The sequence below is a fragment of the Erpetoichthys calabaricus genome, chromosome 14, assembly GCF_900747795.2.
Source record: "Erpetoichthys calabaricus chromosome 14, fErpCal1.3, whole genome shotgun sequence".
Lineage (NCBI taxonomy): Eukaryota > Metazoa > Chordata > Cladistia > Polypteriformes > Polypteridae > Erpetoichthys > Erpetoichthys calabaricus.
In genome coordinates, this window is record NC_041407.2 from 23,818,511 (window position 1) to 23,837,590 (window position 19,080).

Sequence of the window (19,080 nt, forward strand, 5' to 3'; positions counted from 1 at the left end):
TGCCTGTTATTTTGTTGTAATTCTTGTTAAATGTCTAACCTTTTTGTTGTAATTCCTGTTAAATGTCTAACCTTTTTTTCTATCCAACTTTTGTCATAATCAATGAAAATACTGAAGTGATACGAAAAATTGATTTGAAAGAAAGAACTGGTGTTGCCAAAACCTAACATGCCAATAAATCATTATTTCAGTTAGATATTACATTGCATGCTGAAAAAATGTTTAAAACATAAAATGAGCATGATCTCGTCACCTTCACATGATTTGGTTTGATACTTATCAGTGGTCGCTCATTTTTACTGTGCACCCCAAGTCATTTGTGTCATTTACAAAGTGTTTAATAATGAAGGAGTGCAGTGAACAATAGCAGGCGTGCAAACACAGACAAAAGGTCTGACAGGCAGTAACATAAACAGATTAACAAGGTAAGAATACGTAAAAAACTCTCCTCCTAAAATTTGGGTTCAGCTGTAAATTTTCTACTATCTCTATTTAACTCAGGGGATATGGAAACAGAATAAACAAGGCTGTCACCACACTTGGGGGAAGCTTCCTGGTGCAGCCAATGATATCATGTTACAGCACACTACAGACATGCCATGTTCAGTTATTCTCTGTGGAGGAAACAGAATGCCTGAGAGGCATCAAAGGGAGTAAGGCTACTATCCAGAAAGAGCTAGTGAGGAAAACACAGATCAGCTTTGGATCAACCTTTAATAAACACACAGACAATACAGTGAAATCCACAGTGGCTTCAGAGAACTACATCTACAAATTGGCTTACAATAAAATCTATTTTATATTACACACAACAATCAGAGAGGAGGGAAGCTTCTTTTTTTAATATTAGAGCATACATTCATAAACAGCACCAACTCATTGCAGTTTACTAAGTAAACTACAATGTTACCAAGCAGCCACAATGGATACGATTAAAAATACAGGTAAATTCATTTTAATAAAGCAGTTCTACAGAAGGTGCACCAAATTTCTTTGACACCACATCCTCTCTGGTTGTGTGCATATGTCTGTTTAGGATGCCTGGCCAGAAACACCATAATTAAGGTAATTAACAACACTGACTGGACCGGATACATATTGTGGATCATAGTAGTAATAATATAAACAAAAGGTTTAGCTAACATGTACCCAAAGGAATAACAATCTTTCTATAGATTATTTTATTTCATTTTCAATAAATACAATGAAATACATCATCTTGAAATCACAACAGCAAGTTCAAGAAAACAGAGAGGCAAATATATGACCTGATCCCCACCCACAAATAAATCCAACCAACTCAATGAATGGAAAGAGGACAAGGGAAGTGGGGGGATGCAAGGGAGGTCCCTGGCAGACATAATCTAGTAAAGATCCCAGGGGAGACAGGATGACAAAAAAAAGTAATGCAGGATTCATTTAGTTCAAGAAGAACTAAATTATAAAACAAAGGTTTCCAGAGATGTAAGAAATATATACTCAGGAGCCTTCTACTGGTAGATCACTGTCAACTTGGTAATAAGAAATGTCCACAATGAAAAAAAAAAACTACACAGAATTGAAAGACCAGGAAGCAGGGCACATTGAATATTCCTCTCCTTTCTTCCTTCCTTTCTTCCTCAAAGACGGAATATTAGTGACAGAGATCCTAAACATGTGGATAAAGGTACCAGGAAAACAATGGCCACAGAGGTGGTAGAAAGGATCAGAAGCTAGACCCACAGTATAACGCTTCCAGTAGTAAGACATAACCAGTTTTAAATTCATCAGGTACTGTACATAGTTTAGATTTTTGGAAGCCAGGACATACTGTTAAATATATTATTCTAATCTAATAGAGGGGCACAGGGATGGTCACAGGACCTAACTAAACACAAGAGAAGGGGTTGTCAAGTAGTTTTGTTTATCTGAAAGTAAAGTGTGGAAACTGGCTTCTTTGTAGATGATAAGGAGTGGAGGAAATCATTAGTAGATAAGAGAGGATGAAGGGAGGACAATGAAACTCCATATGTGTCTTTAGGACTGATTGTGGATGAAGATAAAAAGAAATAGCAGGAATGGGGAATCTGAGTGCAGTGATTGAAAAGTCAAGAGTCTTGAGCTGTCAGAAATATCACAGAAGGTTTTAATACCCAAATGTGTCAATGAGGGAAGAGGAAGACAGCGACCACCAACGTTGTTGGTTATACTAATGAACGTTAGACAATCTAAAAAAGGTCACAAAGATTCGGAAAATGAAAGTATCATAAGTTTGAGGTAATTTGACTTGTCCATTAAATATTAACCTTCTAAGTCAGAGTTTCTTAAACTATAGTTGTAGGTCGCAAGTGACCGCAGTACTTAACAGGAACAGCTCATTTATGGTTTGTGGGCGGCATGGTGGCGCAGTGGGTAGCGCTGCTGCCTCGCAGTTGGGAGACCTGGGGACCTGGGTTCACTTCCCGGGTCCTCCCTGCGTGGAGTTTGCATGTTCTCCCCATGTCTGCGTGGGTTTCCTCCGGGCGCTCCGGTTTCCTCCCACAGTCCAAAGACATGCTGGTTAGATGGATTGGCGATTCTAAATTGGCCCTAGTGTGTGCTTGGTGTGTGGGTGTGTTTGTGTGTGTCCTGCGGTGGGTTGGCACCCTGCCCGGGTTTGGTTCCTGCCTTGTGCCCTGTGTTGGCTGGGATTGGCTCCAGCAGACCCCCGTGACCCTGTGTTCGGATTCAGCGGGTTGGAAAATGGATGGATGGATGGGTAATATGTCAAGGTGGGTCGCTGCAGATTTATTAAGCAATTAACATGGCTTTGTCATGAGGATTGGCAACTATTCTGAAAATGGGATTCCAAACACCCACCCCATTACAATCCTAGGGGGACATTCCCCATACCCAATCTGATAATTGTCATGGAATAGGTCTAGAAAACCCTAAGAAGGGCAAGATTGGGTCATAAGAAAAAAAAAAAAAACCCTGTTCTAAGTGTACGTCTCCTCCTTACATCTCAAGACAGCAAATGTCACAAACCTAATCTGAAAAGAGTACTGTTATAAAAAGTAACAGCTTTAAAGAGTCTGAGTAAATGAAAATATCCAGAATTATTGGCTATTTACAGATTCACATGGCAATAATGTAATGTTTAAATATTTTAGAATTGGTTTTGATCTGTGTTTATTTTTTCATTTAATTGACTAAAAATATAAGCAAATACATTTAGTACGTGCACATGGTAAGATAAATTGGGTGCTCAGTGATGATATAATTGTTTATAGAACACCCCACTGAACTTCCCCAAACCAATAAAATGCCCCTTATTTGTTGCTACGCTAGATAGGGGCAATCCCACATCTCTGCCGTACATAGGGCACAGAACTGTATTTGTTTTTAATTTCTTTGTAAGTTAAAAGTGTAGAAATTTTTGTCTAATTATTATTTAACATTAAACAACACTACTATTTATACCTGCGGTGGGCTGGCGCCCTGCCCGGGGTTTGTTTCCTGCCTTGCACCCTGTGCTGGCTGGGATTGGCTCCAACAGATCCCCGTGACCCTGTAGTTAGGATATAGCGGGTTGGATAATGGATGGATGGATAGATGCATATAACAAAAATTAAAAGATACACACATACACAAATTATTAGTAATACCTAATTAATCTGCCCCTGAATATGATGGTGGATATTTCCCTATCACCTCTAATTTTACCTAATACAAGTTCAGATCCAAACAATTTAAGACCAAAATAATGGTATAGCAAAAAATGTTCAGAACCCCTGCTTTATTCTATTTAGGACAATAATTATATAGTCCTAAACAAACTTTAATGTAATTTCCTTAACATGCCTTTATTTTAAACCTAAGGATAACAACTGAATTTAAACAGCGTATGCACCCCAAGATATTTGAAACGGGGTTTGTATTGTTATTGAGGCTCACCAAAATTTGACAACAAAAGATTGAAAAAACGTTGCCTGGTCTGATGTGTCTCAATTTCTATTTCAACATCCAGATGCTAGGGTAAGAATTTGGCATCAACAACATGAAAGCATGGATCTATTCAGCCTTGTATCAACGGTTTAGGTTTCTGGTGGTGGTGTAATGGTTTGGGGGATATTTTCTTGGCACACTTTGGGCCCCTTAGTACCAACTGAGCATCATTTAAATGCCACAGCCTACCCAAGTACTGTTGCTGACCATGTCCATCCCTTTATGACCATTGTGTACCCATCTCTGAAGGCTACTTCAAGCAGGATAATGTGCCATGTAACAAAGCTCAAATCATCTCAAACTGGTTTCTTGAACATGACAATGAGTTCACTTGACTCAAATGCACCTTTGGGATGTGGTGGAATGGGAAATTAGCATCATGGATGTGCAGCTGACAAATTTGCAGCAACTGCGTGATGCTATCATGTCAATATGGACCAAAATGCCTCAGGAATGTTTCCAGCATCTTACTGAGTCTATGCCATGAAGAATTACGACAGTTCTGAAGGCCAAGGTGGTCCAACTCAGCACTAGCAAGCTGTACCTAATAAAGTGGCTGGTGAGTGTATTTAGCTTGATGTGTAGAAGCCAAACAAAAAGGTGAGTATAGCTTCAGGTGAATTATTTTTTCCTTCGCCTTCTTCATTATTTTGTTAATCATAAATTGCAAATAATACAGGAAATATTACAAAGCACTGTAAATATAAGTCCATCCATCCATCCATCCATCCTCTTCCGCTTATCCGAGATCGGGTCGCGGGGGCAGCAGCTTGAGCAGAGATGCCCAGACTTCCCTCTCCCCGGCCACTTCTTCTAGCTCTTCCGGGAGAATCCCAAGGTGTTCCCAGGCCAGCCGAGAGACATAGTCCCTCCAGCGTGTCCTGGGTCTTCCCCGGGGCCTCCTACCGGTTAGACGTGCCCGGAACACCTCACCAGGGAGGCGTCCAGGAGGCATCCTGATCAGATGCCCGAGCCACCTCATCTGACTCCTCTTGATGCTGAGGAGCAGTGTCTCTACTCTGAGTCCCTCCCGGATGACTGAGCTTTTCACCCTATCTTTAAGGGAAAGCCCAGACACCCTATGGAGGAAATTCATTTCAGCCGCTTGTATTCGCGATCTAGTTCTTTCGGTCACTACCCATAGCTCATGACCATCGGTGAGGGTAGGAACATAGATCGACCGGTAAATTGAGAGTTTTGCCTTGTGGCTCAGCTCCTTTTTTACCACGACAGACTGATGCAGAGCCCGCATCACTGCGGATGCCGCACCGATCCACCTGTCGATCTCACGCTCCATTCTTCCCTCACTCATGAACAAGATCCCAAGATACTTGAACTCCTCCACTTGGGGCAGGATCTCGCTCCCAACCCTGAGAGGGCACTCCACCCTTTTCCGGCTGAGGACCATGGTCTCGGATTTGGAGGTGCTGATTCCCATCCCAGCCGCTTCACAGTCAGCTTCGAACCGATCCAGAGAGAGCTGAAGATCATGGCCTGATGAAGCAAACTGGACAACATCATCTGCAAAAAGCAGTGACCCAATCCTGAGTCCACCAAACCGGACCCCCTCAACACCCTGGCTGCGCCTAGAAATTCTGTCCATAAAAGTTATGAACAGAATCGGTGACAAAGGGCAGCCCTGGCGGAGTCCAACTCTCACTGGAAATGGGTTCGACTTACTGCCGGCAATGCGGACCAAGCTCTGACACAGATCGTACAGGGACCAAACAGCCCTTACCAAGGGGTCCGGTACCCCATACCCTCGGAATACCCCCCACAGGATTCCCCGAAGAACACGGTCGAACGCCTTTTCCAAGTCCACAAAACACATGTAGACTGGTTGGGAAAACTCCCATGCACCTTCCAGGACCCTGCTAAGGGTGTAGAGCTGGTCCATTGTTCCACGACCAGGACGAAAACCACACTGTTCCTCCTGAATCCGAAGTTTGACTATCCGACGGACCCTCCTCTCCAGGACCCACGAATAGACTTTTCGAGGGAGGCTGAGGAGTGTGATCCCTCTGTAGTTGGAACACAACATCCAGTCTCCCTTCTTAAAGAGGTTAAACGTGTTGCGAGGGTCTGTTGGGAACGTCTGGCAGAGTCCCCTATCAGAAGTAGAGCTTCAACTCCCACCTCCGGCAGAACTTCGAGCACATCCCGAGGGAGGTGGGGGACATTGAGTCCGAATGGGCCATGTTCCGTGCCTCTATTGTTGAGGCGGCTGACCGGAGCTGTGGCCTTAAGGTGGTTGGTGCCTGTCGTAGCGGCAATCCCCAAACCCATTGGTGGATACCGGCGGTGAGGGATGCCGTCAAGCTGAAGAAGGTGTCCTACAGGACCTTTTTGTCCTGTGGGACTCTAGAGGCAGCTGATAGGTACCGGCAGGCCAAGCGGAATGCGGCTTCAGTGGTTGCTGAGGCAAAAACTCGGGCGTGGGAGGAGTTTGAGGAGGCCATGGAGAACGACTTTCGGACAGCTCCGAGGAGATTCTGGTCCACCATCCGGCATCACAGGAGGGGGAAGCAGTGCAGTGTCAACACTGTATATGGTGGGGATGGTGCACTGCTGACCTCGACTGGGGATGTTGTGGGTCGGTGGGAGGAGTACTTCGAAGACCTCCTCAATCCCACTAACATGCCATTGAATGAGGAAGCAGAGCCTGGGGACTCCCCATCTCTGGGACTGAGGTCACCGAGGTGGTCAAGGAGGTGGGCTCCCCCATCTCTGGGACTGAGGTCACCGAGGTGGTCAAAAAACTCCTTGGTGGCAGGTCCCCAGGGGTGGATGAGATACGCCTGGAGTTCCTCAAGGATCTGGATGTTGTAGGACTGTCTTGGTTGATACGCCTCTGCAACATCGCATGGATATCAGGGACAGTGCCTCTGGATTGACAGACTGGGGTGGTGGTCCCCCTCTTTAAGAAGGGGGACCGGAGGGTGTGTTCCAACTAGAGAGGGATCACACTGCTCAGCCTCCCTGGAAAAGTCTATTCGGGGGTCCTGGAGAGGAGAGTCCGTCGGATAATCGAACCTTGGATTCAGGAGGAACAGTGTAAATATAAGTATACATAAATTTCAAATATTAAACTGGTCAAGTAAAAATCATTAGTAAGTTAAAGAAGATTCAATAGTTAAAAAGGTCAAAATGAATATATAAAGCAGGAAGGAAAGAAATAAAAGAAAACAGATTAATAGTAAGAGTGAGTGTAAAATGGGAATTAATTTCAGTATTTGTTTTCTAAGACTATGTAGTTTTAATGCTTTAGTTCTAAGGATTTATGGTAAACAGCACAATCTGAAATAAACAATTAAATAAGAGTTTACATTTTTAACCATGTACATTTGTGAATATTTCCCAAATAATAAAAAGTTAATAGGAAATAATATTCAGTTGTTATAAAAAAAAAAACAATGGTTTAATAATAAGTAAACCTGGTATCCAGAGACGGGTAAACCAACTGGTCATTTCATTCCAGAAACGCAAGGAGAAGGAGCAATAAAGGATGTTGCAATGTTTCAGGCACACAGAATTTACAGTTGACTTGCATATTTGGATAAAATTTTGCCAAAAACGTGGTAATAGGATAAATCCTATATAATATTTTAGAATGAATCTCTGAGGCTTTGAGATAGCTTTAGTGATAAGCTGCCTTTCTTCTAGTTAATTCAACTCTTAAAGTTAGCTACCCAAGAAGAGAGAGCTTTTGGTTTTGAGGGTACTTCTAAACAGAACATGCAATTCCTGATAAACTTCTCATTAAATTTCATATCCATAATATTCAGACTGATAATATAAAATCCATGGATGTTTTGAGTTAGGTGTATCATTGTTAAAACAAATGAAAAGACTTTTTAATATTATATTGTTGCCAAGTTACTGGAGCACCAAAATTAGGAGGAGTGGAATGGAGGACTACACAACTTTGATGACCATGCCATATTCACACTGGCGATTTGCCTTTTTTGAAGCACACCTTACAGATGTACAGTATGTAGTTGTGTATATTTTCACTGCATACCTGGACAATTATCTTGTAAATGACCATGTTTACACTGTTGATCTTCAGAATCATCACATAGCAGTTTTAAGAACTGGAAAGCCATTAGAAGCTGTACATATTGTTAAATCGCTGTCAAATTATACCATCCTGCCATTTTCAAGTCCTTACAAGCCATGACTACATATACAAACTGTATCTGTAAACTGTGGCTTCCCAGGTGTACGGACTGTGAAAAACTGTTTGACAACAGAGTAACGGACAGAGGAGCAGAGGAACATCTGTTTGTATACAGTGATCCCTCCTCGATCGCGGGGGTTGCATTCGAGAACCCCCCGCAAAAGGTGAAAATCCGCAAAGTAAAAACCATATATTTATATGGTTATTTTTATATATTTTAAGCCCTTATAATCTCTCCCACACTCTTATAAACATTTAACGCACAGTTATACAGCATAAACCCTTTATATTCTCTTAGATATTAGGTAAGATTCGTTGAAATTATGTATGTAAACACATTGTTTATTACACTACGCACAAACATATGTATTGTATATCATTGAGTTTTATTTAATACGTGATGATGCCGTAATGGCGTCCTACAGCGGCATAGTTATTCCCTTCCTTCAACATATCCAAAACTTTTACCTTTTCGGTAATCGTTAGCATCTTCCGTTGGCGCTTGGGCATGGCCCGGAAGCAGTAGCAGATCGTTTTGGAGACATAAGGAAGGGCTTGACTACACACAAAGATAAACACAAAAGAGCACAAAAGTTAACTCTTTACACAGTGAAACACGTTGATGCTGAATGAGCGAGACGAGATGCTGGCTAACACAAAGCGGAATCGAATGCTGCTTTCAGTCGCTGAGCCAATCAGCACCCAGGAACTTAACCGCGTACTCTGATTGGGTAGCTTCTCAGCCATCCGCCAATAGCGTCCCTTGTATGAAATCAACTGGGCAAACCAACTGAGGAAGCATGTACCAGAAATAAAAAGACCCATTGTCCGCAGAAATCTACAAACCAGCGAAAAATCCGTGATATATATTTAGATATGCTTACATATAAAATCCGCGATAGAGTGAAGCCGCTAAAGTCGAAGCGCGATATAGTGAGGGATTACTGTATTGTCTTTGTTTTGTTTTAATGTTGGCTTTTGTTAGACAATACACCTCTGCCCTATCTATATATATATTTCAGCATGTCTGTCTGTTGGTTGGTTGGTTGGTATGTTTACATCAGTGTTTTGATTGGCTGAACGAAGCACTGGGAAGCGAGTGACCAATCGGATTAAAAGAAAAGCTGAAGGAAGTCACTCGACTGAAGAAGACGAAAATGCAAAAAGAAATAAGATTTTGGATATTTCAAGTGCTCAAACTACACCTCATGAATTGCCAAAAACGAAGAAACCAAAAAGAATTTTTACTGAAGAACAAAAACTGTGGAATAAACAGCGACATGCAGTACGACAAGCAGCAAAGAGTGTTCAAATCTTGCAGCAGAGACAAAATGAACGCCAACGAGTTGCAGCTTACAGAAGCAACCGCACGGAAGAACAAACACAATTGGTTCACGAAATTGAGCGTCTGCGATTACAACAAAAACGTTCTACTGCCACTGAAGTTGAAGTTGCTGAAAGATGTGAACATGAACGGCAACGACAACAAGAAATTCGGTCAAACGCAACTCAAGTTGAAATTGTTGAGAGAAGAGAACAAGAACGTTTACGACAATGAGAGAATCGTTTAAATGCAACTGAAGGCGAAATTGTCGAAAGAAGAGAGCAAGAGCGACAAAGACTACGAGAAAATAGACTTCATGAAAACGAGGAAGATGCAAATTCAAGGCGTCAACAAGATCGCATTCTTCGAAGAAACACTGTATGTTGCCTTATATCGAGCAACTTCAAGAAAGAAGATCAAGCTCTTAGTTTGAAAAGATTGCCACGAGGATCAAGATGGTCTTTGCATCAATAATGTAGTGTATCCAGGGATATCCACTTAAATACTTGAATAAACATAGTTTACGTATTCGTTAAGTATGCATTGATTGTGTTAATGATTCATAATTTTATTTTGATAAAGATAAGTCGTTCATTTTATGGCATGTAACACTTTCATACATGACTTAAACTAGAAACAACTTTCATTATGTTTATTATTGCCTTGGAACTAAGATCCATACAGCTCAGGTGGTAGAGTGCACACTACCCTTGGTCGGTGGTTCGATCCCGGATGCCGGAACAAAGTTAGGACCTAACACCACCTACTGTCCGCCTGGGTTTGAATCCCGATTTGTCGTGTGGCACAAATAACAAAAAACATTTTATTAGTAAATTTAATCATGGTACAAATAATTTTGCACTTAATGACTTTTACCCTGCAACACTGATAAAAGTCGCCTGCAGCCCGTCCTTGACGGGCACGACTACCTTGTATTTTTAATAAATCACTAATTAATGAAATCACATTTTACAACCTTAGGACGCTAGTAATGCTAGCATGCTCCCCAACTTGACTTGGACGCTAGGAAACCAAGTTACTGCCACTACCACTTGTAGTAACCACTTGAATCCCCATGATGGACTTCCGGGTGAACAGTGGATGTCTGCAGCCAGACCCTTGTCAGAAAAAGACCGGAGTCAAAACAAAAGGGATAAGACGCTAATAAAAAAAAATGAGCAAAATGAAGCTGCAACCAGAAGAGACAAACCTAATACTAGAACCAAATGAATTAGAGACCAAATACAATACTGACAAGCTTTGACAATAACTTTAGCCACCTGTGTATAGTGCAAGGAGCGACTATTGTGTTTATATATCATTACTTCTGTGAATGGCATTGCATAAATATAAAATAAAACTTTGCTAAATCAAGTGATCAAGATAAATTACAGAAACAGAATCCTTATATTAATAAATTAAATACATAAAAAATGCACACATAACAATATGTTACTATAACACCATGTACTGGAATAGAGACATTCTGAAATTAGTAAGCCAGCTGCAGGTGGCGTGTGCCATTTTTACAGGTTTAATTGTGGTATACACTGTATGTATTCTTGCATGTATTACACACAGATACAGTATTAGATAGACAGAGCTTGCTGCTTTCAGTGATCAGCAAAGTGAATGTGTTCTAATTTCAGGCAATACATTGTTTAACTATAATTATGATATAAATGTGATGATGTACACTCTAAGAGTTCTCTTAGGAAGAATACATTAATATACTGAAATGAATTGAATATTCAGTTTATTAATGAATCAAAGTTCGAGGTAACATATTGCAGTTTCTTTCATTTATATTTTAATTGACTCTGAACATTTTTCTTCAGAAGGCTTTCTTTTTTTCATCACCAGAGAACACATTCTTTACAAGCCGCTCAACTGATGATATAAATAACCTTACCCACCCTAATGTATTTAATGTACAGCTACAGCCTATTTATTAAAAATACATTTCTTTAGCTTTTCTGTGTGGTTGGAGTTTGAGGCAAATTTGATACTGGTTTGTACTGTGCATCTCTTTGAATGAGATATAAATCAAGAGGTTATGCTTAACAATTAAAATCATTTGCGAGGACTCAGTAACTTTTAGCCTCTCCATTACAGGAAGAACTTAAGTGTTAGAGACACTCCAGATAAGGGATAGTAGACGTACTCCAGGACTATGCAGTAAGATTACATCTTGCCTGAAGAAGGGGCCTGAGTTGCCTCGAAAGCTTGCATATTGTAATCTTTCTAGTTAGCCAATAAAAGGTGTCATTTTGCTTGGCTTTTCTCTACAGTATGACCTATAATGACAGGATGAAGGACTTGAAACATTTTGCCTGAGCAACTGAGAGACTAAGAGGAGACCTACTGTAACAGAAGTATTTAAAAGTTATTTAGGGAATGAGGACGCATGTTGCTACCTGCTGGTTTAAACTGTGTCCAATAATAACAACTTACTAAATTTAGTTCTTATTTTTATGTCAGAAAAAACAGCACAGTGAGAAGGGATTTCATACAGTACTGTATAATGTATAGTTTTGATTCAAAGTGGATATGCTCATTTTAACATTAATAGCATTATTTCATTCTGTGTCTTATAAAGATGTGTATTCAGTGTTAACCAACAAAGAAAAATGTTCAGTATCAACATTTATCCTTGATTTTTACATTTCCAAACTGGGGCCCATTGTTGAATTTATTTATGATATGTACTGGACTACTTTTTAAAATAGCACATAAAAATACTCTAGAAAATGTGAAATAATTGTAGAATAACTGAATTGGGTTCTTTTAGTTCTAAAATATCGTCATGTTAACCCAGATTAAAAAATCTACATTTGCTTGGGACTATCAAAAGGGCCTCACTTTTTATCATTTAATTGTGCACTAATGACTTTTACAACTAAACTGACACCAATGATGCATAATATGTGGTAAAATTAGTATACTGTCTACACAAACTATTATACAGTGAACCTATAAAAGGGGACAGGGAGATGTCTTCTGGTCTGATAGCAGACCTTCTGTTATGTCTCACTATTTGCAATAACCTGATCTCCCAAGGAATTTGCTTGCCTTGACAGAACCTTGAGGAAATGAGTAAGAAACTGTTTACAGTGAGGAAGAGGAAACAAGAATTAATTCACCCAGAGGTCAGCAGCTGAAGATTTTGATAAGGTACCTCTTCATTGTCTCGCTATACTGCTAGCTTAAGGAATTCAGGGTGCTGTATGTGCATGCAAGTGGAATTAATTTAAACAGAATATGAAACAGGTAATGATGCCAGTATGTTGAAGGAGGCTCATAACAGCATAAACAAACATAACAAATTTACAGAAGGGAATAAAACTGAGGTAGATCAGTTAATTAGGACACATTTCAGACAGAATTCAGGACAGAAAATATAGAAGAATGTAGAAAACATTTAGATATTACTGTCAAAATGGATTTATATCCCATGCAAATTTGTATTTAAATGGCTGGTGCTATATTACATTGACGTATTAATTCTAGTGCAGAATACATGTCTAAAGATTTTCTTTAAGTATGATGTAACCACCACTTTGACTGTGTGCATGAATATGTCCTGACATAAACTCTCGAGATGCCAATCAACCTGCCTGCACATCTTTAGTACACTGGAGGAAAATCCACATAGAAACAGGAAGAATGTGCAAACACCACACAAGACAGTGTTCGGGCTAGGATTCAAAGCCAGAAATTTTAAAATGTGAGGCCGCCCTAACCAACATACACTATCTACCTTAATAAAAGAATAAGTGTCTTTGTGTCTGCTATCCACTGCTATTTCTCTGTCATTCCAAAAGATTTTGTATCACAAACATGAACACTGCTTTTACGCATTCCTGTAATAATTGGAATAAAACAGAGATATATGTATTGCATTATGCAATGAAAATGTTAATGCTGACATCTACATTGATTACTTAGATGTCAACCCATCTTAGATGGGTAGCACAGCTAGTAATATATAAAGCAGAATTTTTACTTGCACAAAAACGGTAATGTAAATATATTTTGGATTCAGGGGCAAACTAAGACAGAAAATTAAATTAATTAAACAAATTAATTAATCATATGTGACCTCAGTAAACTAATCAATAGAAAGCTTGTATTGTACACATCTCTAGTTTGGCATTCTTATAGATATTTTAGTAAATACTGGCCAAACAGAAATGTGTGAAAGCTGTTGAGAACTTGAAATTAGTGGAATAGTGACAGTTGAACATCATTGCTGGATCATTTTCAATAGCTTCTGAATACTCTGTACAATAACTGTACATAAGCAGGTGCCTACAATGCTATCTGAATATGTATTATGTATAAGATGCCTTAATGGATCATAACCCAAAGAATACAAGACTTGAAATATAAAAAGTTGTGCAATTCTACCAAATGCAACCATGTTAAATGCACAAAAATATTTTTTTCTTTAGTTTATCACCAGAACATCTGAGATTAGGCATTAGGATGAGAGATTAAGACGTTTATTTGGCTATTGGAAACCTAATAATGTACCATCCAGACACTGTAACAAATGGGGCCAATATTCAGTCAAGTTTGTTACAGTCTGATAGTGGAAAAACCCAATCAATGGGCAACCTCTGCATGAGACAGTCTGATAAGGAGGCGCACACAGAGTCTTTGTTTATATGAAATGTAGCATGACTGATAAAATGGTGCCAGAATACCTAAGGTTTTAAATTACAAGACTTGCATGTTAGCCTATTTTTTTTAGTTAACAGGTCAGTACTGCAAATCTTTTTTTATGCAATTACAAGGAGTTCACCATTATAATAATAAAATGGTTATTATATGTAGAGTGTGAGTGATAGATTCATGAGTGTCTAAATTCAAAAAAAATGTTTGAGTAAACATTTTATCGATGTGGCAGCTTTAAAAAAAATGAAAAGACATACAAAAAAACATTTTTTGTCAGCATATAATGTGTACAGAAACAGGTCTAACTTATGCTTCAGGTAGTGATGCAAGTTATCACACAAAGTCATTTCAATTATAATTCAACTGCAAAAATGTGACTTATCCAGTTCTGAATATCATTTAAGTAATGGGAAAGCAGAAAAATGAATTCAGGCAGACTTGTTTTTACAGTAAGCTTTAAAGGGCAGCATAGCAGTGTAGTTGGGAGCATGCGCTGACACAGCATATTGCCGCACCCACCACATGACAAACCACCTTAGGATCCCAGATTAGGACCTAAGTGCAGCCATGCAATGGGTGACACCTCAGCACCACACTAGTTCAGATGGAATGGTACTGGCCTCATATCTATAGAACTTTAAATGCAATGTCTGGGCATAGCAGTGCAGTACTTTGCAATACTGCCTAATAGCTACAGAACTTTAAATACTATGCCCGGGAACCCTGTGTGTCTTACATGTTCTCCCAATCATCGCCATGGGTTTTCCTCACAGTATTCCATTTTTTTCTCCAACATATTAAATGTGTGTGTTAGGAGGGTAATTGGCAACTCTACATCAGCTCATTATGAGAAAGTGTGGGTGCCCATGCAAATTGGTATAGTAGGTAAGAATTGATAATGTGCAATTCCAATGACAGTAAAACCTTGCTAATTCACCACCATGTAAAAGGTAAAAACATAAGAAGCTACAGCAACATTAAATGAGCATGGGAAAGGTGTTAATAAATAAAATAAATTATTATTATTATTAGGATAAAGACAAAAAACAGACCCACAAATATGCAGAAGACCTTTCAAAATGACAGGTGCATTCCCTGCTGCTTTATTATTGTCTGAAGATAGAATTAAACTTTAGATAACAGACTGGAGTTTGTTGGTTCTTATAACAGGTAATACAACATTACATATGCAAATATATTAAACAGAGTTTCAAAAATGTTTAAAATTGTTAAAGTGAGAGCAGACACACAATGAACAATTTTCTAACAGGCAAATTCACAATTTGGAAAACTGACTAGCACATGCAAAAAAAAAAAAAAAAAAGTACAAGCCAACACCCAAAACTGAAGCTATTTTGTAAATACTGTAAAGAAATCCAAAGTTCCATACAAAGTTTTCCTGGCTTTATAGCTGGTTTGCATTAGTTTATCTGGTAGATTATTTTCTTGTTAATAATTGGTAACACTGTTGTTAATAATATTGTAGTACACTTTTTCTTTTGGCTGCTCCCATTAACTCTGCTACCTCCAGCTCTGTCTCCTGCTTTCTGGTCAGTGCCACCGTCTCCAGCCCATATAACATAGCTGGTCTCACTACCATTTGTAGACCTTCTTTTTCACTCTTGCTGGTACACACCTGTCACAAATCACTCCTAACACTCTTCTCTACCCATTCCACCCTGCCTGCGCACTTTACTTCACCCCTCTTCCACACTAACCATTACTTGATACTGTTGATCTCAAATATTTAAACTCACCCACCTTCACCAACTCTACTCCCTGCATCCTCACCATTCCTCTGACCTCCCTCTAATTCACACACATGTATTCTGTCTTATTCCTACAGACCTTCACTCATCTCCTCTCTAGAGCATATCTCCACCTCTCAACGGTCTCCTTAACCTGCTCCCTACTATCGCTACAGATCACAATGTCATCAGCAAACATCATAGTCCATGTACAGTACTGCAGTACACAAACATCTAATTTAATTAGCAAACTCTATAAGCTAAAATATATCCTCTTTCACTTAACTGAAAATATAGTATGTGCAATGATAAACTTTTAAACATTCCGATTAGGACAGCAGAACATATGGATTGAAAACAAATGCAATCCTATCACATGAAGCTGGAAACCTATAACATAACAATGAAGAAACATTAAGCAAGTTAACAAAAGATCGTGATCTTTACTGACAAAAGACAAAAATTCAATGAAAGCAGGCGACTGCTTAATATTCATATTGGAATCTTTAACCAAAGTAGTAATACAGTGGCATGATTATAAATAAATAAATAAATAACCAATTGGAGATAGGCAATGGTATCCCACAATCCTGAATTTGATTAGTATGTTAGAAAACTGATGTATTGATAAAGAAACTTTAGTTTATAAGACAATAGTTTTAAATATTAAATTCCATACAAACAGTGCTATGACAAGGTAAACATGTTTTCTCACGAGCATACAAAATGTTCTGTAAAACACTGGGAATATAATAATCCTAATGTAAGATGTCAAGTCATAAAAAAATAACCTTACAAAAAACATTTTTTATGCTTCCCTTCAAAAATATTTTTTTTTACTTTTGACCAGAATGTTTCAAAGGAAAAACACCCTCAGAAGTATGGTATAGACTCGCAGGGGTGTCGAACCCTGGGCCTGGAGGGCCGCAGTGGCTACAGGTTTTCATTCTAACCCTTTTCCTAATCAGTGAGTAGTTTTCACTGCTATTTAACTCCTGTTCCCTTCATTTCAATAGCCCTGTTTTTAAGGATTCAGTCCTCTGAATTGATTTGTTTCTTCAAACAGAAATGAGACGTGAAACGAGCCAACAGATAACCAGCTAAACTGGGATTTCAAACTCTAACCAATTTCACTCCAACCAGTCTCTTAATGAGAAGCTGATTCTTGCTGTTAATTAAGCCCATTATTTAATTCAATGGCTTGTTGCTGCTCTCATTCTGCCACAGCAGACATTTCCAAATCTGTTGATTTTTCTGTCATATGGTGGCTTGTTTGATGTCTCATTATTGTTTGGCTACTAATTAAGGAAAAAGACAATTAAGGGGCCTGAGTCAAGTTAATTAAAACTAAAGCAAAAGAAGTTAATTAGCAGTAAAAATGGCTCACTAATGAAGAAGATGGTTAGAATAAAAACATGCAGCCACTGCAGCACTCAAGGACCGGAGTTCAGCACCAGTGGTATAGAGGGATAAACCTACCTGTTTACGCGCTTGGTTCAGATCTTGCAGGCGTTGCTGTAGCTCAGTCTTGTAGTTTTGGGCTGCCTCAATGCTCTCCTTTGCCTCCTGGAGCAAGATATCAGCTTCGATCGACATGGCTCCAGCTCAACCCTGCCCTGTAAGACAGGCAAACATAAACATGTCAGGGAAACGCTGGTATTCTCCATAATAATAATACATTGTATTTAAGTATATAGTGCCTTTCCCATGCTCAAGGCACTTCTTCCAGGCCACAACAAGTTGAGACAAATGGCTCAACTGTATTTGAATATGAACCATATAGTTTTAAGGATAATAACTCCAAATAGTAGAAGGGGGGATATATCAAAATGTATTTTAAAATTAAAAGAGAAAGATGTGTTCAGCCCAGAGATTTGTACCTTGGAGATTTTAGGGCACATCTACCATCAGTTCAGAACCAAATCCTCCTAAACCATGATATCTGCACTCCGCTCTTGCTCTGATTCACTTTATATTCTTAGTAGTAAACTTTAAAAGCCACTTGAGTAATATGAAGACACAAAAGGCATCTGTGTAAGTACTGGAAGTTACTGCAGTGGTCAGTGTAATGAATAATTTACTGGAACAAAGCAGCAGAAACAGAAAAAAGCCCCTACAGAGGAATGATTTGGCAAAGGTGCCCAAGATATCCACTTAACATAAAACATAAATTCTTAAAAACATGGAAAAACAGAAAAAATAAATTAAAAAATTAAATGAATGTATTTCATTACCAGTTTACTGCATTTGTGCTCAGTTAATCCTTTTTAGAGGCAATAATGAGTGCATATTTGAAGTAGACTATTCTATGTAGTCTGGTGTTAAATGGCCTACCCATTGGGTTTGCAGCATCCAAAGTTCTGATGTTTGTATCACGCATGGTTCTACTAGTCAAACTCAAAAGCGAAATCGGCAGAGTAACACTGTGATATGATTATGCTTCCTCAGTTCTCAAAGATCCTTAAAAGGTCTTTTCGATACCACTGCCACTGCTGCCACCTCCCCCATCAAAAACCACTTCCTGGCAAAGAAGCTCTTACCAAATCTTTTGCCTCCTTTTTAGTTTCTCTAACAGTAGACTAGCTATACAACCCACCCACCCTCATAATGTTTCTGGATGCAAGTACCATCATGTGACTAGGTATACCACCTGGCAAAAAAAAAAAAAAAATTAGAACAATTGGCTGCCGTGGAATGTTGTGGGGCCATAAAAAAGTCTACATACAAGACAGGACAATTGCAGCTGCCCCAGTCAATCCAGAGAGAATTTTCTGAGATGAATAAAATATCAAAGAATTACAAAATGATGAACAAACCAGTCATTCAATGTAGTGGCAACAATAAAGCATTGCAGAAGTACTCACATGCCAATATATAGGATAAAAGAATGCTAAAATACTAATTATGACTAATACAGAGCATGGTCAACAAATCAGACTATTAATAGCCATGGATTCAAGATACTCCTTACAAAAAATTGTGGTTCTATGCTATAAAAGACCTTACCCATAAGGTAGAGAGATATATTCTTCACCCAGTGGCACTCTTCTACTCTGGTTTACATGCATATCTCATAGCCATTATGGAGGATGTAAATATCCAGCAATATCCAGCAGATACTGCTTTAAGTATCTGCTTAAATAAGCAGATGGTGGCAAATGGAGAGTAGTAACTCTTGAGTG

The 19,080-nt window shown here is 39.1% G+C and overlaps 1 protein-coding gene across 1 annotated transcript in view; it reads right to left on the reverse strand.

Moving 5' to 3' along the window:
• The window catches only part of crlf3 (cytokine receptor-like factor 3), a 45,061-nt gene that overhangs the window by 22,287 nt on the left and 3,694 nt on the right, over positions 1-19,080 (reverse strand). Inside the window, exon 2 of the mRNA XM_028819032.2 lies at positions 17,378-17,514. Coding sequence (XP_028674865.1) covers positions 17,378-17,494 — 117 coding nt within the window. The 5' untranslated portion in view covers positions 17,495-17,514. The remainder of the gene's footprint in view (positions 1-17,377; positions 17,515-19,080) is intronic.